General features: G+C 45.6%; 2 protein-coding genes across 2 annotated transcripts; both read left to right on the top strand.

Moving 5' to 3' along the window:
• The first annotated feature begins 922 nt into the window (after window positions 1-922).
• On the top strand, window positions 923-7320 carry tmc7 (transmembrane channel like 7). The gene is made up of 16 exons (XM_079278235.1): window positions 923-1062; window positions 1925-2186; window positions 2282-2430; window positions 2595-2750; window positions 2841-2926; window positions 3022-3167; window positions 3249-3396; window positions 3602-3784; window positions 3878-4023; window positions 4163-4280; window positions 4747-4844; window positions 5122-5305; window positions 5387-5517; window positions 5638-5793; window positions 5889-5967; window positions 6101-7320. The coding sequence occupies exons 1-16, from the start codon at window positions 1047-1049 to the stop codon at window positions 6299-6301; spliced, it is 2259 nt and encodes a 752-aa protein (XP_079134361.1). The 5' UTR covers window positions 923-1046; the 3' UTR covers window positions 6302-7320.
• Window positions 7321-7506: 186 nt separating this feature from the next.
• nomo (nodal modulator) lies at window positions 7507-19791 on the top strand. The gene is made up of 31 exons (XM_079277918.1): window positions 7507-7691; window positions 8298-8387; window positions 8477-8522; window positions 8655-8755; window positions 8839-8945; window positions 9058-9130; window positions 9904-10056; window positions 10175-10312; window positions 10489-10578; window positions 10704-10809; window positions 10908-11058; window positions 11148-11325; window positions 11601-11742; window positions 11863-11994; window positions 12681-12817; window positions 12899-12986; window positions 13169-13232; window positions 13319-13414; window positions 13528-13749; window positions 13947-14029; window positions 14250-14409; window positions 14531-14657; window positions 14807-14920; window positions 15032-15159; window positions 15261-15402; window positions 15554-15637; window positions 16406-16516; window positions 16623-16724; window positions 17852-17971; window positions 18113-18205; window positions 18477-19791. Exons 1-31 carry the CDS (start codon window positions 7536-7538, stop codon window positions 18606-18608), a joined length of 3666 nt encoding a protein of 1221 aa, XP_079134044.1. The 5' UTR covers window positions 7507-7535; the 3' UTR covers window positions 18609-19791.
• The last annotated feature ends 2612 nt before the right edge of the window (window positions 19792-22403 follow it).

Below are 22403 nucleotides of genomic sequence, written 5' to 3'. Positions count from 1 at the left end.
CCCGGCCCACCACGTCATTTTATGTGGCCCACGAATCCGCCAGCAAAAAAAAAAAAATAATAATCTTTTTTTTTTTTTTTTTACAAAAATTTAAAGTTAGATGTGAAAATAAAAATATCCCCATGGTCGAAATTATGAGATAGAAAGTCGAAGTGATGAGATGGCATGTTGTCTGTGTGCCGACATTAAAACTATCACAACAGGTGGACAGGAGATGCAACAGCCCATAAAGAGGATTTCCAACAAGTTTCTCAACATGCGTACTTCTCTGTACTGAAACGTCATCAGTCTCAGCCCAAGTACTGTTCCAATTCAAAGTTCACATCGAGCCAAGCACGGCCCTAATGCCCGGATGTGGCTCGCTCTGCCCATTTTACCCGGGATGCATCGGAGGTGACTTGTCTGTACTTGGGACAGCCAAATATCCCAGAATGCATTTTGCACCAGCAACAGGAAACAATGGCGGAGGAGAAATCACACAACTGGAAGTACGTGTTGTGGAAGTCACAGATATCCCGGGAAACTAAACTAACTATGTTAGGAGTACCGTAGTTACATTTACACCGTCTTACATTTACAACCGGCCCTTTGAGGGCGACCGTGATGCTGATGTGGCCCCAGAGTGAAAATGAGTTTGACACCCCTGCTCTAAGAGGTTCAATTTCTCTCTTTAACAATCGAACACAACTTTATACTATTATGTAGATGAGGGTTTAAAAAAGGAGTAACAAACATATTTATTATTTAAAATAGACTGTAGATTTGTAAACCAGTCAAATAAGACGGAAGAAAATAAGAAAAATACGAAAAAGGTCCAGTAAAATGCAAAGATAAAAGTATAAGGCAGCGGGCTTGAGGCGCGAGCGGCTCCTGTGTCCACATGATCCACATTCAGGAAGTGGTGTGTGGGACAGCAGGGGAGAGGCGGTGTTGTCTTCCTGACAGCGGAGAGTCCACTCCCAGTGGAAACAAACACTTCTAGGTCCATTTTAACGAATACAATTCAATAAATAGCTTTTCTATATTGTTTTCCAGTAAAGAGAACAATGGAGGTCGACTCAGGTAAAGTTGAAGTTATAGTTACTTGTGTTTGCAGCTAACGTCCTTATCAATAAGTTAGCTCGGCTAGTTCAAACTCACCGCAGCATTAGCTAAACCAGCTAATGATGCTAGTTAGCTTCAATGTTCAGAGTAAGAGCCGACAACGACAGGCTGACAGCTGTCACCTGACAGTGAATACTTTGAGAAAGAGTCACAGTTGGAGGAGTCGTGCGGTTTGCGGTCATAATAAAACCCGCTGTTTGCGTTTTAACTTGCTGACTCTGCTCCTCGGTTCGCTTTTAACTGGACCTTGGTGAACACAGAGACAACAGAGTCCCTGTTTGTCTTAATGTTACACTTCTTTATAAACTGGTACGAGCTACTCTCTGGAATGTGATGATGACCAGCACACTAATACTTAATAAAACATAAACACGATCCTCTTGTCATTTTAATCATTGTGAAACGTCTGCTTCTTACAGTCATTGTGCCCAGCATCCATAATAACACTGATATCTGACAACTCAGATATATTCAGACCCGCTCAAGACATTAACACACAATTTATAACGAAATATAGAATCATAAAACTACCTCCCAACGTGTCTGTCTCAACTATGGGAAGGCATTGTAACACATGAACGATGAGTGAATTGGACACAGATGTTGGCATCTGTGTTGTTGTTTTCTCTGTGTTGGAACATTATCACCATCTTGTCACTACGACTATACGACCTTCAGTAGCGGTGAAAGATTATCACCTTTCAAAATGTGTCAGTTTTAATCGCATCATAACTGTTGGAGAGTTGTTATCAGACAGTAGCCTTCAGCACCACACTGTCAAATACGATGCTGTCTAATCATCTGGATTTACGTGTTCTAGTTTTCTACACCGATCACAGTGGGAGAGCCAGTAACCCGCTGCTGGACCAGCTCCCCAGCTACCAGTCCCTGCTGTACCGCAGGAAGTCGTCAGCCGCCGGCCCCAAACGAAGAAACAGCACCAGGGCGCGACTCGGCTCCTCCGGCAGCGGGAAATGGGGCGCGAGCACTGTCGGCAGAAATGAGGAGAAGCAGAAGAGTCAGATGGCTCAGAGACCCATAAGGGAGCTACCCAAGACCATGGCCGAGAAACGCAGAGACGAGTACGAGACCCACTGCTGTAGTATCACTGAGATGTCAAATAGACCTATGTTTAAAAAGTATCGTATCGCAACAAACAATGTGTTTTGACTATTAGAACACAGCGCTTGGAGGAGAATCGCGAGCTCAGCAGTTTTGGACAGTTGAAGGTAAGCACCCGCAGGTGCCTGAGGAGGCTGAGGGATGATGTCCATGAATGGCTGAGCTCCCTGAAGCTCTGGAGGGGAGACATCCACATGATAGAGGGTGAGCGATAGAAAGGAAATGAGATGGACTGTCCTGAGCCTCAGAGGCATTCATTGATTCCTACTCAGGATGGCACACATGAGTAAACACACTTCTGTGTACCAATTGTGATGTTGTTGTCCCAAAAGTTAATTTCTCCCTTCGTTCTCCTTTCCGCTCAATAGGGATGTTCGGCACAGGAATCCTGTCCTACTTCTCCTTCCTGCGCTTCCTGGTCATGCTCAACTTGATCATCTTTGTGCTCATGTTCAGCTTCGTCATGTTACCCATCATCATCGCCCCGAGCGCTTCAGGAAACATCACCTACAACCAGAATGACGGTGAGAGAGGACGCTCGCTTGTTTCGACTTCGAGCGTAAACTAGGCATCGCGTGGTCTGAAGCTTGTTTTTTTCTTGTGTTTCACTGCAGGAAGTGTGTGCAGTGTTTATCCAAGCAGCGCCCGGAGAGGTCTGGTCATCTTTCATGAGCACATTACAGATCTGCTGTCTGGGGGAGTAAGTCGTTTCACTCAGACGTGAATGGGTTCTGGACGAACGGAAAACAAGTTTGTATTTGGTTTCTTCACTCCCCTTCTGTGCTTAACCTGCAGGGCTTTCTGGAACAGACCTATCTGTTCTACGGCTACTACAAAGTGGACAAAATACACTTCCCAAAGGCCACTTACAATTTGCCGCTGGCCTACCTGCTGGTCACTATAGCCTACCTGTTCCTCAGCCTCGTCTGGATAGTGAAAAGGTAAGAAAAAGACAAAGCTCATTGGGAATGAACTGGAAGTTCCTGGAAATGTTAATACACTTCGAATTACTGTTCTTCAAGGTCCGCCACGGGATTCAAACGTAACCTGATTCAGGATGAGGATCGCTTTCAGAGCTTCTGCAACAAGATCTTCGCTGGCTGGGACTTCTGCATCACCAACGAGAACGCTGTGCGGCTGAAGAGAAGCAGCTTGCTCTACGAGCTCAGGGTCAGCGGCTCATTTCTGTTCAACGTAAACCTAAACAGCAGCATAGTGTAGGAAAATATAAAGCTAAATGTAGTGAAGAAGTATACGATGTCTAGCTCTTCTCAGGCATTTAGACCCGTTTTTTATTTTTCTCTTTAGTGTGTTGCAAACGTTTGATCTTTGTCTGTCTGCCTCGTTCTGAACCTGCACAATCTTCTGTCCGCAGACGGATTTGGAGGAGGAGAGGATCAAACAGAAAATAGCAGATCGCACCCGTCAGGAGAGATGTCGGATTTACCTAATCCGCCTCATTCTCAACCTTTTTGTCATCGCCGTGCTGGCGAGTTGCTTCTACAGCATTTATCAAGCCACCATCTTCTCCCAGAAAGTGCAGATGGATAAGATAAAGGTAGTGACGTGTCGCCTTTGTTATCATCCTTCTCTCCGAGTAACTGCTCGTCACAGAGTCGTGCACTTGGAACCACATTGTGTTTGATTGCAGGAGAATTTCATCGTGGATCTCATCTACGAGTACCTACCCTCAATCGTCATGACCCTGGCCAACTTCATCACCCCCCTCCTCTTCTCCGTCATCATCAACTACGAGGACTACTCGCCTGCGTTCGAGATCCGCTTCACGTTGATGAGGTACGGCTGACTCGCGCATCCCTTTTCTCACCGCTGAAGCTGTACCTGATGGCACGAGGAGACACGCGGCATGTTTGCCATGAAAAGATGCAAACAAAGAGGAATTAATACACGTCTGTTCTGTCCTCTTTGTCCCCAGGTGTGTCTTCATGCGGTTGACCAGTATTGGGGTGTTGCTCTTCTCTCTCTGGTCTCAGATCACTAAGTGTGAAGAGGAGCAAGTGTGCATCTGTGGCTATAACCACAAGCTTTACTCTGTAAGTCACTTTCCTGCATTCCAGTGCACAACAGGCACGTCCTGTATTGGGGCCGATAAAGACATTTTACAATCGATCGGAACCCGTCATTGAGCTACACTGAGCCCGATCCCATCCTTTAGTTTACATCGGCTGCCACAGACGTTTCATCAACTCTCCCCCGCTCTGCTGACCTCCTCGTAAACATCCGATTGATTTTAATAACTTAAATGTGCTTTGAAGTGTGTACTGTGCGGCTGTATTATCTATATCTATCTATGATCAACATTAAATGACCCGGATCGGGATCTGGTCCCTTCATTCGTGAGTGAGCGCCACATGTGTTCAGTCCTTTGTCACTCCGATATGAAATGGATCGTTAAGCTGTAACACGTGGAGCTGATGCTGGTCTGGGCCGACCTCCCCACAGCGCTCTGGTGACGTATTCAAAGCACTTTTTATTTTCCTGTTTCCTTCTCGTCCACAGTGTTGGGAGACCCGCGTGGGCCAGGAGATGTACAAACTCACCATCTTTGACTTCATCATCATCGTCGCAGTCACCATCTTTGTGGAGTTTCCCAGAAAGTAAGTTCTCATCTTTAAAAACAAACACATCTCCATCATCTCAACTGACTCTGAAGGTGCGTTCACACCTGTAGTTCACTTGGACCGAACCGAGGGAAACGTTTTTACATTGTTGCATTGTTTTTAGTTCTGGTCTGGTTCCTGTTCTTAATGCATGTCAAGAGGCAGAGACATGTTACTTTTATGAAAGTATTGGGTGTCTTCATGTCTTTCCTCTGGTCTTTCTCCCCCGTTGTGCTTCCTCCACGTGTGACCGTGTCCTTGTGTTGCTCCTCAGGCTGATAGTGAATTACTGTGACTGCGGCCTGGCTAAGTGGTGGGGCCAGCAGGAGTTTGCTATTCCTCAGAATGTGCTGGAGATCGTCTACGGTCAGACCATCTGCTGGATCGGCACCTTCTACTGCCCGATTCTGCCGGCCATCTGCACCATTAAATACTTCTTTATCTTCTATATCAAAAAGGTAGGTCTAAATCAAACTGTTTGTGTTTTTACACAGATCAAAATCAGAGTTTGTGATGTTCTTATCTGCTCTTTGTTTTAGGTCTCGTTGATAACAAACTGCCGTCCGGCCACACGTCCGTTCCGAGCTTCCAGCTCCAACTTCTTCTTCCTGGCCGTGCTGCTGATCGGCCTAGCTCTGGCCTGTCTGCCCGTCACCGTTAGTGTGGCACAGTGAGTAATGCACCGTCCACAACCATGTTGAGTTCTATCTTCACTTCACTGGGCCGCATCTGAACGTCACCGTCAGAGTAAGTGAAGCGTCGCTCATTGCTGCTGTCTACGTGTGCACAGAATAAACTCGTCCTGGGCCTGTGGACCGTTTGTTAACTACAACACGTCGTGGGAGGTGCTGCCGACGGCAGTAGCCGAGCTGCCTCACGGAATGAAAGTACTCCTCTTCGCTCTCTCGTCAGAGGCCTTCGCTGTGTCCTTCTTCGTTGTCACGTGGTACGTGTGTCCGTCCGGTATTCCAGCATTTTAACGGTTGACAACGAGTGGTCTTTTCTCTGCTTGGCTGTGATTTTTGTCATTTCCCCGTGCAGCTTGGCCATGTTTTATGTGATCGCACTAGCTGGAGCTCACAAGAGAGTTATCAACCAGCTGAGGGAGCAGCTAGCTATGGTAGGTGTTTCAAGTTTATTCACCTTCTTCTATTTCTCTTTTCTTAATCATGCATTGACCCAGCTCGATCAGCATTTGAGTTTTTACTAAATAAATTGGGATCTACTTTCTGTTTTCTGTTTTGTTTTCCCAGGACGGCCGTGACAAGCGCTTCTTGATCCAAAAGCTGTGCCAGGCCCAGAGGCTCTCAGCCATCAAATCCCCGGTGTCCAAATCCCAGCCCCGCAGGAGCAGCAGCAGGAGCAGCCCCAGCTACCACACCAGCTTCTCCAACAATTTCAATCAAGGTGTGTTTCTGGCACACGCGCAGCCGGACTCCTCCACACACGTGTGAGGCAGGAGCCTGATCTCACACACCAAAAGAGCAGAGACTGGACAGACGGACTGGAGTTTCAAACCAAAGTAATACCTTAAATGATGTGAGCTGCTACAGACCGGCTTACATTAGTTTGGTGTGTCTTTTCCGTGTTCTTTTGTTGACAGTCTGACGATCATGAAACTATTAGGAGGCCACAATGTTCACGTATTTTTAAACCAGAATGATCATTGCTGCTCAGATGTTTTGTGGTGTTTTGCTGCGGCGTGCATCTTTTCCTTCTGAGAAGGACTTGCATCACTATAACCACTGGAGTTTGAAAAATCTTTCTGAATTGTATGCACTTTAAATGTATTAACACGAGTGTTTTCTTACTTTTATAACTTGTGTTGACATTGCAGTGTGTTCTTGCTGCGTCTTGTGTGTTTTTACCATTTGTCACTATCAGAAACACTGTGGGTGTATAATAATGCAAAGAACAAATGTATTTCAAAATACTAATCTGTAATCATGTTACCATTTAACCATCACTGTGACTGTGTATAAAGTCTACATCATATACACGTCCCTCACCTACCAAACAAAAACGAAGAATCGTAACGACATACACATTTACACACACACACACACACACACACACAATTCTTTTCTTCCCTATTTTCCAGTGTAGGGGGGATTTCCAGTGATTTAGTATAAGTTTCTTAGATACCATTGATAGAAAAAAAGAATAATCCAACTCTGCAGATACCTCTATGCATCCTTGTATTCAAGTGGATGGATTACAATTTCATTTCACTCCCAATACCTCTGATAAACACTGTTCTATATCAAATGAAATGTTCTGACTTGTGCAACAATCCTTAAAGTGTGGATCACTGAACATGTAAATCCACATTTAAGTTGGAAAAGGGTGGAAAACTGACAATTTTTGTTACTCACATATATAACGTGTGTAAAAATACTATTTTGGTCAGATTTGGGTAATAAATGCTGTTCTACTTTATTATGATGCGCATTGTATAACTGCGGTGACTGGAAAATAAATGCTGAAATTTGTCAAAACAATCTTCAATCTTTTTATTTCCTCTTTTTACCTCACAACGGTCTCGCTGCTGTACTACCTCCGAGCCAGCAGAGGGCGCTGCTCCCGGAGCTTTGCTCTACAATGACAGCAGCTCAGCTGGTACGGAACCGGAGGCAGCGTGCTGTTGCTCATCGAGAGATCAGTCAGCTAAAAAAAAATAAAAAGGAGATGTTGAAAATTACGATCCGGGCGGACGTAGGAGCCCTTTGGCTGTTATGCTGCATCACCTATACCCAGTTCTCCGCCGTGTCCTCCGATGACATCGTGGTGGCATGCGGGGGGTTTGTGAAATCCGACGTTGAGATCAATTACTCCCTGATCGAGGTGAGAGTGGCTCGCTAGCTGCTAGCTAACAGCTAGCAGGTTCATCGTAGTAAGCTAAAGGTTAGGCGGAGATTTGCTTGACTTGCAGTTTGAATGAAATGACCACAACAGCAGTCCACGTTATCTCAAAGGCTGCTTTCTCTTGCTAGCAAACACAAAATTGGGACAATGTCTGTGACGTTGTTTTTACGTCAATGTAGCTATCTGCTAGTTTGCTACTGCGGATGTTTTCTCTACGCGGTCACGGTTTACTGAAAACCCCATTATGTTGGCATATATTACATTACTGTTCTACGTTATTTGTGTGAAACGCTGTTCACTCTTAAACCTTAAACCGGGCTGTTGAGCAGGAATACGTTAGGTGCTAACAGTCCTAATCCTTGCTGATTCACAGGCTCCATCGGATTAGTCATTTGCCTAATTAGTGACATTAACTAAATCCCAGGTAGACTGATCCGTTTGTGAATGACAGCTGCTACTAATTACTCAACCAATTAGCCAATCAGCGTCGTATTAAAGCGACAGAGACCGTACTGCTGCCATAGCAGTTAAGGTTTAGTTAATATACTGATTTAATGATCATGTTCTGTCTTCTTTCATGATCAGATCAAACTGTACACCAAACAAGGTTCCTTGAAATATCAAACGGATTGTGCTCCAATCAATGGCTACTTCATGATCCCGCTCTATGACAAGGTATGAGATTCACTCCGTTGAGAACTTCTAACTTTCTTTTTGTTCCACTGGTGATGATTGTAATCTACAGACGTGTCTCTTTCACACAGGGAGACTTTGTTCTGAAGATCGAGCCGCCTCTTGGGTGGAGCTTTGGTAAGATTACATAAACACCCACATCCTCAAAATTGACCAGATTTTGTTTAAGCCAGCTGTTGTCCACGAAATGCTTCACGGATGTTTGCATCATTTATGTTCTTGCTTCATCTGGGTCTAACCTCTCACCAGAGCCAACCAGTGTTAACCTCCATGTGGATGGAGTGAGTGACATCTGCACAAAAGAAGAAGACATCAACTTTATTTTCACTGGCTTTTCAGTCTCGGGAACGGTGAGAAGTCTGAAGGATTGCATGCCTCATTAATGGACACATGTAGTCCTGGACACCCTAAGAGCTTCTCTGCACACCTTCAGGTTCTGAGTAAAGGCCATCTCCTGGGTCCGGCGGCTGTGGAGGTCAGACTGACCCGAGCGGGAACCGAGGAGCGACTTCAGAGTGTCGTCACACAGCCTGGAGGAAAGTAAGTGGCTCTCACCTGTTCTTTTTGTTAAGGCTTCACAAGAGTTACTCTGCAGTAAACATGCGTCTCTTAAATTGTTCGCTATTTCAATGGCTTCCCTTTTTTAAAACAGGTACACCTTTTTAAAAGTACACCCTGGAAATTATGACATCACAGCTGCTCATCCCTCCTGGACTCTGGAGCAGGTCGGTACCTTCACTTCAGTTTTTCATTGGACCTTCTCAACACGCGCAGACTGTATAGAAACATGAATGTATCGCATGTGATGTCGCCAAAGCCTTTTTTGAGGACCGTTTGAGTTCAGGTGGTGGTCTTTCGGTTTGCTTTGTCATTGACTGGAGCTAGAAAGTCTGTGGAGCGATGAGCTAGCAAACCTTCCTGTGAACCCAACATTAATTATCTTTTTTGAGGGGGAACACAACGGGGATATTTGGGGGCAGATATCACGTCAACAGTTTATGCCACACAGTCGTATAAATCGTGTGAAAGCTGGGAAGCTGAAGATTCATTTTAATTCAGCTCAGCAGTTTGTCAAGTTGTTCTCGTCATAAATTAAAATAATTAATTCAAATAAATAGGACATCCCGGTGGAACCATATGATGCCATTCTCACGCTCACTTCTGTCTCAGAAGATGTTGCAGCAATTTTTGGAGTAAAACCGTTTATTACAGAGATTTGTTGGTAAATTGAACGCTTTCTTTTTCATCACTTGAGAGTTGATCAAAAGGATGATAAATCCCTCCAGAATACCAGAGTAAGACACCAAGCCATGCATCCTCTGAATGACAAAGGTCTTTAGTTTGTGGTGGTACTGTTTCATGAGGCTGATCGTCCTAGAGGAGACAGCTCGCACTGCTGAGCGGAGACCTTTGGGACAGAGTTGGAATAGATCAGCAGGTTCATCACGAATGATCTGAAGCTGTAACTTCCACGGTGACCTTTTCCGTCTCCCGACAGAGCACCACCTCAGTGCTCGTGTCCAACGGCAACGCCCCGGCTGTCGACCATCTGGTGGTTGGAGGCTACGATGCCTCGGGAGAGGTCCGCAGTGACGGAGAGCCCATGAAAGAGGTCACCTTCCTGCTGTACTCGGCCACAGTCAAGAAAGAGGTGAACCAACATTATTATTTCATATTTATAGAAACTACGAGGAGTCAAAATGGATGATTTTGGGTGAATTATAACCACAAAACTAAGTTACTGCTCCATGTTTATTTTATGTGTTCAGGACGTTGGGGGCTGTAACACATCTCCAGTGGAGGGGGCCGATCCTGGGGACAGCTCCCTGGTCTACCTGTGCAGCGCTCTGTCCAGGGAAGATGGGACCTTCGTCTTCCCCTCACTGGCCAGCGGCGAGTACACCGTGGTAAGCTCTCTGTGAAGAGCAGAAGAAGTTCACTTAATAAAGCTGTACTCGTTAAGATTTCACTCCTGGTTGATTTGGCGACACCAATGGCAGGCGTCATTAGACTTCATGATATTTTAACTTGAACATCTCTTGTAAATCGATGATTTCTCCTCCTGTGAACTCCCTCCCTTAAGGTGCCCTTCTACCGGGGAGAAAGGATCACGTTTGATGTCGCTCCTTCTCGGATGAATTTCAAGGTGGAACACAACAGCTTGAAGCTGGAGGTAAAGAATACAATTATATCTCAATACTAGCTTTCGTGTTTGTCATTATCTTGTGACTGCGACTACATTGTATGCACGCTTCCACATTGTGTCGTGTGACGCTGTTTCTTTTGCTTTTCCCGCAGCCCATCTTCCGTGTCATGGGCTTCTCCGTGACCGGCCGAGTTCTCAACGGTGTCGGTGGGGAAGGCGTCCCCGATGCCACGGTGTCCCTCAACAATCAGATGAGAGGTAGCCGTGCTAGAAGACTCCATGCTTCAGTTTGAAAAGCAACAAAAGTATCTAAATATTGCAACACTACAGCTTACGCTGCTGTTCTGTCCTCACAGTCGTCAGCAAGGAGGACGGTTCTTTCCGGTTGGAGAACATGACGGCTGGTACATACACCATCCGCGTCAGCAAGAAGCTCATGCTGTTTGAGCCAATCACAGTGAAGATCGCCCCCAACACACCCCAACTTCCTGACATCATCACAGCTGGGTACGTCTGGCCTGAATACATTCTCTCAGCTTTGTACAACCACGTTGCTAATTAGCTTGATCTGAACGCTGCTGTTGGTCCCACACCAGGTTCAGTGTGTGTGGCCAGATCTCCATCAGCCGCTTGCCGGAGGGCATGAAGCAGCAGGGCCGCTACACGGTCAGTCTGACGCACCAGGGCCAAGACGAGGCCTCCAGCAAGACCATCGACTCCGACCCGCAGGGGGCCTTCTGCTTCCAGGCCAAACCTGGAGACTACAGTGTCCATGTAAGACCGGCAGCATCGAGTTTATTATGCCTCGAAGCTTTCAGCTTGTCCGTCTCAAATTCACTCATTTGACTAAAATATCTCAAAACCGACATTTGATTAGCCCACAGTTTCAGTTAATAATTAAATGAACAAGAAGCATCCCTTCAACTCTTGATTTTCAGATTGCCAATATTATTACTATACCAGAGAAATGATTGATTTCAGTGCTTACACAGTAGATTAAAAGCTTTGATCTCTACAAGGTAACTTTGGTTATACTTCACCGTGTTCAGGTATCGCTCCCCGAGCCGGAGGTGAAGGCGGGCCTTGCTCTGCAGCCTCGGGCCCTGGAGGTCTCCCTGGTGGACCAGCCCCTCACAGACCTGCTTTTCACCCAATTCATGGCTTCTGTCTCTGGGAATGTCCACTGTTTAGGTGAGGACCTGTCCCATTTACATTTGTTTTTAGAATACAGTCTTTGTCAGAAGTGTGGCTTCAACCCCGTAAAACCACGACGCCTTTTCACTGAGCTCCTGTGCTCTGGCTGACCTCCAGCCTCCTGTGACGACCCGTCGGTGACCCTGCAGCCGGTGAGTCGGCCGGGCGAGAGGAGGACGCTGGCTCTGACCGGCAGCAGTGACGTCATCGCCTTCTCCTTTGACGATGTTCTACCAGGGAAATACAAAGGTCAGGACTCACCAGCAACAACACAAAACATCTGTAATAAGAGCAGTAATAATAGTTGTGAAATTTATTATTTAATTCTTTGCAACAACCTGTTTTCATGTCGGATTAATAAGAAATCAGAATCTGATGGTTGTGAGTAGTTGCAGTTGTGTAACTCAACATTTAAGGAGAGCACAAATGCAAAGTCAGCATGCAAGTTTTGACTGAGGAATCAAACTGACCATTGTTTATCAGCTGTGTTCCTCCATCCTATTCATATTTCCATTCAGAAATCCAATGACTCTCTGAAGATTGTGGGGAAATAAATTAGTAATAACAGCTTCCGGTCATAATTGATATTTAGCAGCTTTCAGGAAGCTGACATTATTCAACCAGTGTTTCTGTAGCTTCTGGTGCCGCATCCATCTCACCCGCTGTCCAATACACACTGTGTTTGCTGTGCCTGCTAGCTATCTGCACACGCAGCATCTTTTAATAAGGTACGTTTACTCGGCTTGTATTGTTGCCGGGCCCAAGGAGTGAAAGAAGTTCACTTTGCTGATGTTATAATGATAATCATAAGATGAGCCTCGACCTGAAGTGATCACGGCTTCAGAGGGTTTTCCTCCTTTTCAACAGACGTTCACATCTGTTATGTGACTGTTAGTCTGCTGGTTGATTGTTGGTGTTGTCTCTTGACCCGTCAGTGAGTATTCCTCATGAGGAATGGTGCTGGAAGCACAAGTCTATGGAGGTGGAGGTTCTGGACTCTGATGTTTTGGGGGTGGAGTTCAGACAGATTGGCTACATCCTGCGCTGCTCCCTCTCCCACGCCATCACGTTGGTGAGTCATCACTACCTGGTGTGTGTTGTGTTAGTTGTTACAGTTCTTCAGACTCTAACTGAATGTGTTTTTACTGCACAGGAGTTCTTCCAAGATGGCAGCAAACCTGAGAATGTCGGCGTGTACAACCTCTCTAAGGGAGTCAACCGCTTCTGCCTCTCCAAGCCTGGTGAGCTTCATTCACCTGACCTCATCAGCTAAACACAGCATGAATTAGCAGATGTAGAACATTCAAATATCAGTGGATCAAGTGTCCCCTTGTGCATCGTTACAGTACAGTGTGTTGAGCCAAAAGGCCTTACCTGTAGAACTGGAGCAAAGTCATTAATCAACTACAAACTGCTTGTCCAGGTGTTTACAAAGTCACCCCTCGCTCTTGCCACCAGTTCGAGCAGGACTTCTACACCTACGATACGTAAGCATCGAGATGCTGTTTCCATTTGTTGATGCTTTAAAAGATGCAGCTCCACCAAGTGTCTATTGTTCACCTGTGTCCAACAGCTCGGCACCCAGCATCCTGACCCTCACCGCAGTGCGGCATCACATGACCGGGCTCATCACCACCGACAAGATCCTAGACGTCACAGTTACCATCAAGTAATGACTCAACGCGTTACGCCGGAGCCCCTGTGTGCTAATATTAGCTGCTGGTCATCCTTCTGCGCCTGTCCAGCTGATATCTTGTTTTTCCCCTCCCTCCCCTCGGTCAGGTCGTCCATTGAGAGTGAGCCGGCGCTGGTGCTGGGTCCCCTGCGGAGCCTGGAGGAGCAGAGGCAGGAGCAGCAGCTGCAAGAGATTCAGCTGCGCCGGCAGGAACGAGAGCGCCGCGCTGCTGAAGAGGACGGAGGTGCCAGAAACGATAGCCCTCCCATCCAAGAGAAGGCTGATGAGCTGACCGGCCCCTTCCACTATGAGTTCTCCTACTGGGCCAGGTCAGTACTCTGCTGCTTTTTTTCCAGTTTGTACTCTTTGGACAACCCGAAGGCATGACGTGCAGCAGCTTTTGCGCCGCCGGCGGATCAACCGACCCAACCCGAGCCAGGGCAGCACGCAGTGTCGCCTGCAGTGTCATGTGTGAGTCTTGAACCCATGTGATGAGTGAGGTCATATAGACTGTATGTCTGTACAGGGCTGGAGAGAAGATCACAGTGACGCCCTCATCCAAGGAACTGCTCTTCTACCCTCCTGAGGTAGAGGCCACCATCACTGGAGGTAAGATCCCCCCCCCAACACACACACACACACACACACACACACACTGTCGTCTAACAAACCTATTTGTGTTCCTTGTCAGAGCTGCTTCTTAAGTCTTGTATTCTTGAGAAACGTGCGTGCATGCGTTGCCCCAACTTCAAACTGTATGTCCGGAGAAAGACCAGATGAATAACATCTCACCTCTGTGACCCAAAAAGTAAGTTCACTCTCTCGACAGAGTCGTGTCCGGGTCGGCTGGTGGACATCGCAGGTCGCGCAGGTCTCTTCCTGGAGGGCAAGGTGACACCAGAGCTCCAGGGTGTTGAGATCTCCATCACTGAGAGAGGAGCTGCTGCTCCACTCATCACTGTGGCCACCAATGAGATGGGAGCATACAGGTATGAGAACCACAGTCTGTGTAATGTTTACTGTACTATTATCTGTTATTATAACATGTGTATTGTGATCACATGACACACAGAATCCAATCAGCCTCCTGTCTGCTCCTCTGTCCCTCAGTGTGGGTCCGCTCCACAGCGACCGGCAGTACAACGTCAGTGCCAGTAAAGAAGGTTTCGTCCTCAGTCCTGTGGAGGGAACCCTGGGAGATTTCAAGGCGTTCGCTCTGGCTGGTGTCACCTTCAAGGTACAATGTGACCTAAACTGACTCCCGTACATATTAATCCCAGGATTCAGCAGCCACTTTCACATCTGCACTCATTGAGCTGACACTCGTGCCCTGATTGAGATCTATGACCTGTACTCGGCCCCCCTCTCTTTCCCTCTGTGCTTCAGATTAAATCGGAGGATGGTCTTCCCCTAGCAGGTGTCCTCTTGTCTCTGAGTGGAGGACAGTTTCGCTCCAATCTGTGGACTCAGGACACCGGCCTGCTAACGTTTAATAACCTGGTACGGATCCAACAATTCATTCATTTTCTTTCTGTGGTGCAGCGATGCTCTAGCTGATGTATGTCTATTTCTGCTCTCCAGTTGATAAAATCACTGCTCTTCTTTCCTCAGAGTCCTGGTCAGTATTACTTTAAACCCATGATGAAGGAGTTTCGCTTTGAGCCGGTGTCTCAGATGATCACAGTGGAGGAAGGTCAAAACCTCAGCATCGACATAACTGGCATTAAGACCGCTTACAGGTAAACAAATGTACTTTGGTGCCGTTTGTTTCGCTGATGCATCACCATGAAATGTCCATCGCACGTGAATCTGACCGGCGTCCCGGTCTCGTGTTCCTCAGCTGCTACGGAGCGGTGCAGTCTCTGAGCGGGGATGCAGAGAGGGACGTGGCCGTGGAGGCGTTGGGGCAGGGAGAGTGTAGCCTCTACAGCGAGGACACCGTCACCGATGAGGAGGGTCGCTTCAGACTCAGGGGTCTGTTGGTGAGTACACGAGGACCAAGTGTGACCAGCACTTTAGCCGGCATCACAGACTCGTACAGCGCAAGCATATCTAATATCTGAGAGGCTCCACTGTGACTTCTAAGCCTCTTTACAGCACATATGACTTCATGAAAGCCTTGTTTCCTTGCAGCCGAGTTGCAAATATCTAATTCAGCTGCGAGCAGAAGGCAACGACCACATCGAGAGGGCCTTACCACAGCACCGCGCTATCGAGGTGAGAAGCAAAGACACTGAAGGCTTCGCTTGTTCCACACGGCACGTTTGTAATACGACTGTTTTGATACTCGGACAGGATTTTACAACTGCAGCAAGTATTTTATCTTTAGTCACGAGTTAACAGAACAAACCCACCACCGGGTCCATTTAGCAGCTGTTCTGGAGCTTTCGATCATGTCAGATGATCTTCATGCAAAGATGGATTTTGCCTGGAAAGATGTTCACATTTATTTTTTGTGAGCACTTTAAGGACTTCGCAGCTCTGAAAAGTTGAGCTTCAAAGTTCATCAGGACATGATGATATGATGAACAGCTGCTAAATGGACCAACCCTAACGCGCTCCTTAAACATGTCTCTTAATCCTCCGTTCCAAACAGTAACGCAGCGTTTTCAATGTCAGTGTTTTGCTTTGACACGTGGAGCTGAGAGCGAGATAGGAGGGTATGGAAAGCTCTTATAGTTGAGTTGTTAAAATAACGGCGGAACCCTGTGACTATAACTTATCAGCAGCCTCATCACATGGGTCCTTTCTGTACGCAGAACAAAAGCAGCAGTAATCCCGCTGCACTGTTAAACCTCTGGGTTCATCATTTTAGCTCGTCTGAAAAGTGCAGGCTTCCTAATCTCTCGGGCTGAAATGCCTTTAATTCCACCTAATTCTCTGTTATTATCACAGCGAGTGACTTGGACAAAGCCTGATCCACGGGTCACGGTTGGAGTGAGCCCCAGGTTGTATCTGTGCACTGAGCTCTGTGTTCCCCTTCAGGTCGACAGCAGTGACATCGAAGGGGTCAACATCATCGCCTTCAGGCAAATCAATCAGTTTGACCTCAGTGGAAACGTCCACACGTCCCCTGAACATCTCGCAACACTATCGGTAGCTTTTATTATCCCTCCGATCTACTTCGGTCCTTTTTATGGAACTGACGTACAGAATGAACGATGTAGAAGTTTTACTACTTTTTACTCCTTTCTCTGTTCAGGTGAAGCTTTACAAGAGTGACAATATGGACAACCCAATCAACAGCGTCTCTCTGGGACAGTCCCTGTTCTTCAACTTCCCTCCTCTGGACAGAGACGGAGAGGTATCTGCTTCAACTTCTGCTCTCTTCATTGAAAAACAACATTGTGAATCCCAAACTACTGAAACCTTTTCCTCACAGTCCTAAAACCAAAAGTCAGATTCTAGTCTGCATTATTCGGTGGTTAGAAGTCTCCTTAATGTACAGAGTATGCATCTGAAGTCTCCTTAATGTACAGAGCATGCATCTGAAGTCTCCTTAATGTACAGAGCATGCATCTGAAGTCTCCTTAATGTACAGAGCATGCATCTGAAGTCTCCTTAATGTACAGAGCATGCATCTGAAGTCTCCTTAATGTACAGAGCATGCATCTGAAGTCTCAATGTACAGAGCATGCATCTGAAGTCTCCTTAATGTTGTACAGAGCATGCATCTGAAGTCTCCTTAATGTACAGAGCATGCATCTGAAGTCTCAATGTACAGAGCATGCATCTGAAGTCTCCTTAATGTACAGAGTATGCATCTGAAGTCTCCTTAATGTACAGAGCATGCATCTGAAGTCTCCTTAATGTACAGAGCATGCATCTGAAGTCTCCTTAATGTACAGAGCATGCATCTGAAGTCTCAATGTACAGAGCATGCATCTGAAGTCTCCTTAATGTTGTACAGAGCATGCATCTGAAGTCTCCTTAATGTACAGAGTATGCATCTGAAGTCTCCTTAATGTACAGAGCATGCATCTGAAGTCTCAATGTACAGAGCATGCATCTGAAGTCTCCTTAATGTTGTACAGAGCATGCATCTGAAGTCTCCTTAATGTTGTACAGAGCATGCATCTGAAGTCTCCTTAATGTACAGAGCATGCATCTGAAGTCTCCTTAATGTACAGAGCATGCATCTGAAGTCTCCTTAATGTACAGAGCATGCATCTGAAGTCTCCTTAATGTACAGAGCATGCATCCGAAGTCTCCTTAATGTTGTACAGAGCATGCATCTGAAGTCTCCTTAATGTTGTACAGAGCATGCATCTGAAGTCTCCTTAATGTTGTACAGAGCATGCATCTGAAGTCTCCTTAATGTTGTACAGAGCATGCATCTGAAGTCTCCTTAATGTTGTACAGAGCATGCATCTGAAGTCTCCTTAATGTACAGAGCATGCATCTGAAGTCTCCTTTCTCTTCCTTCTCTAGAGCTATGTGCTGATGCTGTACTCCACGCTGTCCCGCTCCCAGTATGACTTCACTCTGCCTCAGGTCACCTTCACCTCCAATGGCTACCACAAGCACGTCACGCTCACCTTCAACCCCACTGTAAGAGGCTTCTTTCTAGCCCGCGGTTTAACCCACACAATACTTCAGTGTTTTCTGTTCGAGAATATGATTTAACGCTAAGAACGTACAGTGAGGTAAACTGCAGATATGTGTCTGTTATCGTTGTGTGCTTTCCCACAGCGTAAAGTGCCTGACCAGGATATTGCCCAGGGCTCCTACATCGCTCTGCCCCTCACTCTGCTGCTGCTGTTGGCAGCGTACAACCACGAGAAGGTACATCTCCACCTGCTGCAGGCAATGTGTTCAAAGACCCTTCCTCGCTCCATCGTTACATTCTGAATGTATTGAGTTTGAATAAACCTCACTGGAGTTTGGCTGCATCATACAAAGCCCTACAATGTGTAATAACACCAAAAAGAAAGATTTTTCTGTTTTATAATTGATACTTTCACTTAAATCACAGAATTCCTTTCAGAGAGTTCAAGTATGAGACTGTTAATCCAAAAAGCGTGCGTTTGTGATCTTTTGCGGCCCTGTTCTGCAGGTGATCCCCCTCCTGTTGCAGCTGGTGAACCGTATCCAGGGAGTGAGGAGCATGGCCCAGGCCAGCGGGGACAGCGCTGCTCTGGATGAAGCCAAGCGTCAGGCGAAGAGGCCGAAGGCCAGACGTACATGAGGACACAACCACTCGGCTCAGAACACATCTTGGTGCACGGAATGGTTGACGTGCAGCCTCGCAGAGCACCGTGAGGTCGGCTCCTCGAGTTCACCAGATGAACCTCTCGGTGGCCGGAGTGGCTGATTGTGGGTGCTCGTGAACTATTTAGTGCACTAAGATGTGATTTGGAGAGCGAAGCCCAACACGGACCGCTCGACGCGCATCACCACCACCACCTCATCATCAGCCATTCGGATTCACTGGACTGACTGCTGACATTCTACAGGTTGTTTTCTCCAGAACTCTTTGTTTATTAAGAAAATTGTTAATATTTGTGATAGAATATGAGCCATTTTTATACCTTTGTAACTTATCTCGGTCAACTCCAATCTGTTGCTTGTGTGTTTAAAGCACTCGAGTGCTTTGATATCAGTTCTAACACAGATCAGTGTGTCAAGTGGGTCGATTCAGACGATACACAAAGAGAAATTTCATCAGAATTTGTGAAAGATCTGACAATAACTTCCACTATTGGATCGTTAAAATGTAAAGTTTAATCAAATTAACTGTAAAATGAAATGACAAGCAATAAGATTTCGATCTTGTGAAATGATCAGAAATGTTTGTTTTGTATTTCTGGTTCCACGAGCAGTTAAAACATGTTTAGAAATATATTTCTTTTCAACTTCATTTCACAACTTCCAAATCTTTCAGACTTTTCTTTGAGCCAGTAGAAGGTGAACTGAGTTGACTTCTAAACGCCATCACACACGTGGGGTTGTGTAAACGTTCACTGTGATTGAAAGACAGCAACGCCGTCGAGCTAATAAATGCTTTATATCATCATCAACCACGTTCTATGACTTACATGTCAACGCCCACGCGTTACGGTAACGCAAGATGGACTTTCTCTCAGTTTCATCTCAGGAAAGTGGTCGAACGGATGCTGGAGATTTGGGCTTGAATACGATGTGAGGAGACGTTTAGTTTTTTGCTGTGTGGGGGGGGGGGGGGTTGATTAATTTATTAACATGTCTAATCAGATGTGAATGATTACCTAGTTTGTTTCTTTGGGGGATATCCTTCAGACGTGTTTATTTGTGAAAGATATTCTACCGGATGAAGTTTGTGACGAGTTATCATTTGTTCAGAATCTGTTTGTTTTTTTGTTGAGATAATGAATAAAGTTTGACTGGAAGGAAATAAATATTTTACATAAAGTATTTTTGCCCCACTGCCTCTTTCAGTGGCACGGGTTTCAGACCTCTGCAGATCAGCGGGTGTTGTGATTAGATCAGTGGAACATGTTCTAGGTAGAGCTGTGCCACATCCACTCAATCTCAGCAAACATCCCAGAATGATTCAATGCAAAAACATGAAGGTGTCAAACACGTATTACTACTTTACAGTTCAATATTGAACCTTTATTCCAACATGAAAAAAGCAGGAAGTAACACTGATAATGTCTGCAGATGTAGGAACAGGGTGGGTGTTATGAACTGGAACTGAAGTTCTCTGTGTACGAGTTTTCTCCGGCTTCTCCGGTTTCTCCCAGTCAGTGAATATCAAAATCAAAATCACAAATAAAAGCAAGATAACTTGTCAATGCAGAAATAAGTCTTCTCCTTTCAAATAGGGAATTAGATTCACTAGAGATAAAATGCACCTGGATGAGTTCAATCCACTCGAAGGTTTTGCTGCTTACAGGTTTACTTGGACCCGTCATTTAAGGGGCTGATGTTAGCTGATGTTAGCAACCTTTGTGTGAATATGTGTTCACTGCTTTAGCATTTATCAACATCCTACATGCTCGGCTTAACTATTCCACTGACTATCATTATGAAATATGTCTGTTGCAGCAGTGACACTCAGCAGCAGTCGAGTCATTTTTCATAACTCGTATGACGAAATCAGTTCATCTTAGATTTTTATAACCGATAACTTATATTAGGACTTCTTCCTGCTCGGTGTTGTCTCGCTTAGCCGGGGAGGGTTGTTGGACATTTGGGAGAGGACCAGAGCTCATCATACTTGTAGCACTGCAAGAGAGGCTGTGGCGTCATCTTTACATCGGTAAATAAAAAGTGATTGAAGTTACAATAGTGCCATCATGTGGAGGATTACAGACATCACCCTACATGCATCGTCTTTAAACCCGCACGAGTTGTTCAAGGCTGAATAAATTGCTAAATGCACCACAAAGCGATGTCCACACGAGGTGTGAAGTGCGTTCAGAGCATCTTGTTTTCAGTGCATGTGTTCCAGGTGTCCAGTTGACGGCTTTCGCCTCTGACGTCACAAGCGAACGATGAGGTGGCTGAGCTACAGACTGTAGGTGTGTAACATCCTCTGGATGCAGTCTGATGAGGTCGGCCTATGATGTGAAGATCCGCTGCTACAGGTAATGCATTGGGAAACATTTGGAAGGTTTTCAAACTGTAATTAATCTATCGTGTATCATGCATGACGCTTACAAACATAAAGTCACTAAAATACTCATACCTCATCAGACTGCATCCAGAATAGATTATAACTTGCCGTTCACCAAACAAGGTTCCTCGAAATATCAGATGGATTGTGCTCCAATCAATGACGAGTGATTGGACGAGTACTTTTAACTCTTATTCACGAATGATGATCATAATCTATAGACTTGTCTCAAGATTGGACATCCTTAATAATAGCAGTAATAATAGTTGGGATATTTATTATTTAATTCTTTGCAACCTGTTTTCATGTCGGGTTAATAAGACATTTGAAACTGGTGGTTGTGAGTTTTGACAGAGGAATCAAACTGACCATTGTTCATCAGCTGTTTTCCTCCATCCTATTCATATTTCCATTCAGAAATCCAATTACTCTCTAAAGATTGTGGGGAAATAAATGAGTAATTACCAGCTTCTGGTCATAATTGATATTTTCAGGAAGCAGACATTATTCTATCAGTGTTTCTGTAGCTTCTGGTGCTGCATCCATCTCACCCGCTGTCCAATACACACTGTGTGTTTGCTGTGCCTGCTAGCTATCTGCACACGCAGCATCTTTTAAAGCACAAATAAATGGAAACAGCATCTAAATACTTATGTATCGTAGGTGCAGAAGTCCTGCTCAAACTGGTGGCACAGGCTTGTAGCTTTCGGCTTTTTATCGAATAACTAGATGTTTTCCTACACATCTTTTGAACTGACACGCTTCGAAGCTGTTCCCCACCTAAAGTTGTCGATGAAGAATGTATCGGGTATTTTTTACCTCCAGATTTCTCAAACCCCAAATAACTCCGATCACTTTGAAACTTGATTGCTCGCTCTCGGCAATGTGACACCAGAGCTACAGGGTGTTGAGATCTCCATCACTGAGAGAGGAGCTTTTAGTACCTCTTCTGTTTTCACAAAATACAATGAAATGAAAAAACTGCTGACAGTTGAATCACTTCTCTGCTTTGCTGTGTGCTGTCAGTGTGTCACCTTTATATTGCCTTTGTTGAAAGGGTGCAATTATCTCCAGACCGTGAGATCCTGGCACTAATCATCAGTTAGTTGCTCTTTCAGACTGTGTGATGAGTTGCTTTGGAATCTTTTGTGCAGCAATTACAACGAGTTCCGTGTCCCTATTATCCTGCTTTTCTACATCCTCTCTGGAATAGAAAACTGGAGACATTGAACTCACCTGTCAGCCTCATTGAACCCACCATTTCATAATTTGGCTCTCGCAATTTGTGTCAATATTTTTCTGCTTTCCAGTTGATGAAATCACCGTTTTTCTTGTTTCCTTGCAGCCGAGTTGCAAATATCTAATTCAGCTGCGAGCAGAAGG

Source organism: Melanostigma gelatinosum (genome assembly GCF_949748355.1).
Source record: "Melanostigma gelatinosum genome assembly, chromosome: 11".
NCBI classification, from domain to species: Eukaryota; Metazoa; Chordata; class Actinopteri; order Perciformes; family Zoarcidae; genus Melanostigma; species Melanostigma gelatinosum.
Note: the sequence above shows the minus strand (reverse complement) of the source record. Positions and strands in the feature narration are given on the sequence as shown.

Bases quoted from the DNA above. Each gene is read 5' to 3' on its own strand.
- tmc7 (XM_079278235.1), top strand. The intron at 3,168-3,248 runs GTAAGAAAAAGA...CTGTTCTTCAAG, and splicing joins CTCGTCTGGATAGTGAAAAG to GTCCGCCACGGGATTCAAAC. The intron at 5,306-5,386 runs GTAGGTCTAAAT...TCTTTGTTTTAG, and splicing joins TTATCTTCTATATCAAAAAG to GTCTCGTTGATAACAAACTG.
- nomo (XM_079277918.1), top strand. From the start codon at position 7,536: ATGTTGAAAATTACGATCCGGGCGGACGTAGGAGCCCTTTGGCTGTTA. The intron at 10,810-10,907 runs GTAGCCGTGCTA...CTGTCCTCACAG, and splicing joins CCTCAACAATCAGATGAGAG to TCGTCAGCAAGGAGGACGGT. The intron at 13,750-13,946 runs GTCAGTACTCTG...ATGTCTGTACAG, and splicing joins GAGTTCTCCTACTGGGCCAG to GGCTGGAGAGAAGATCACAG.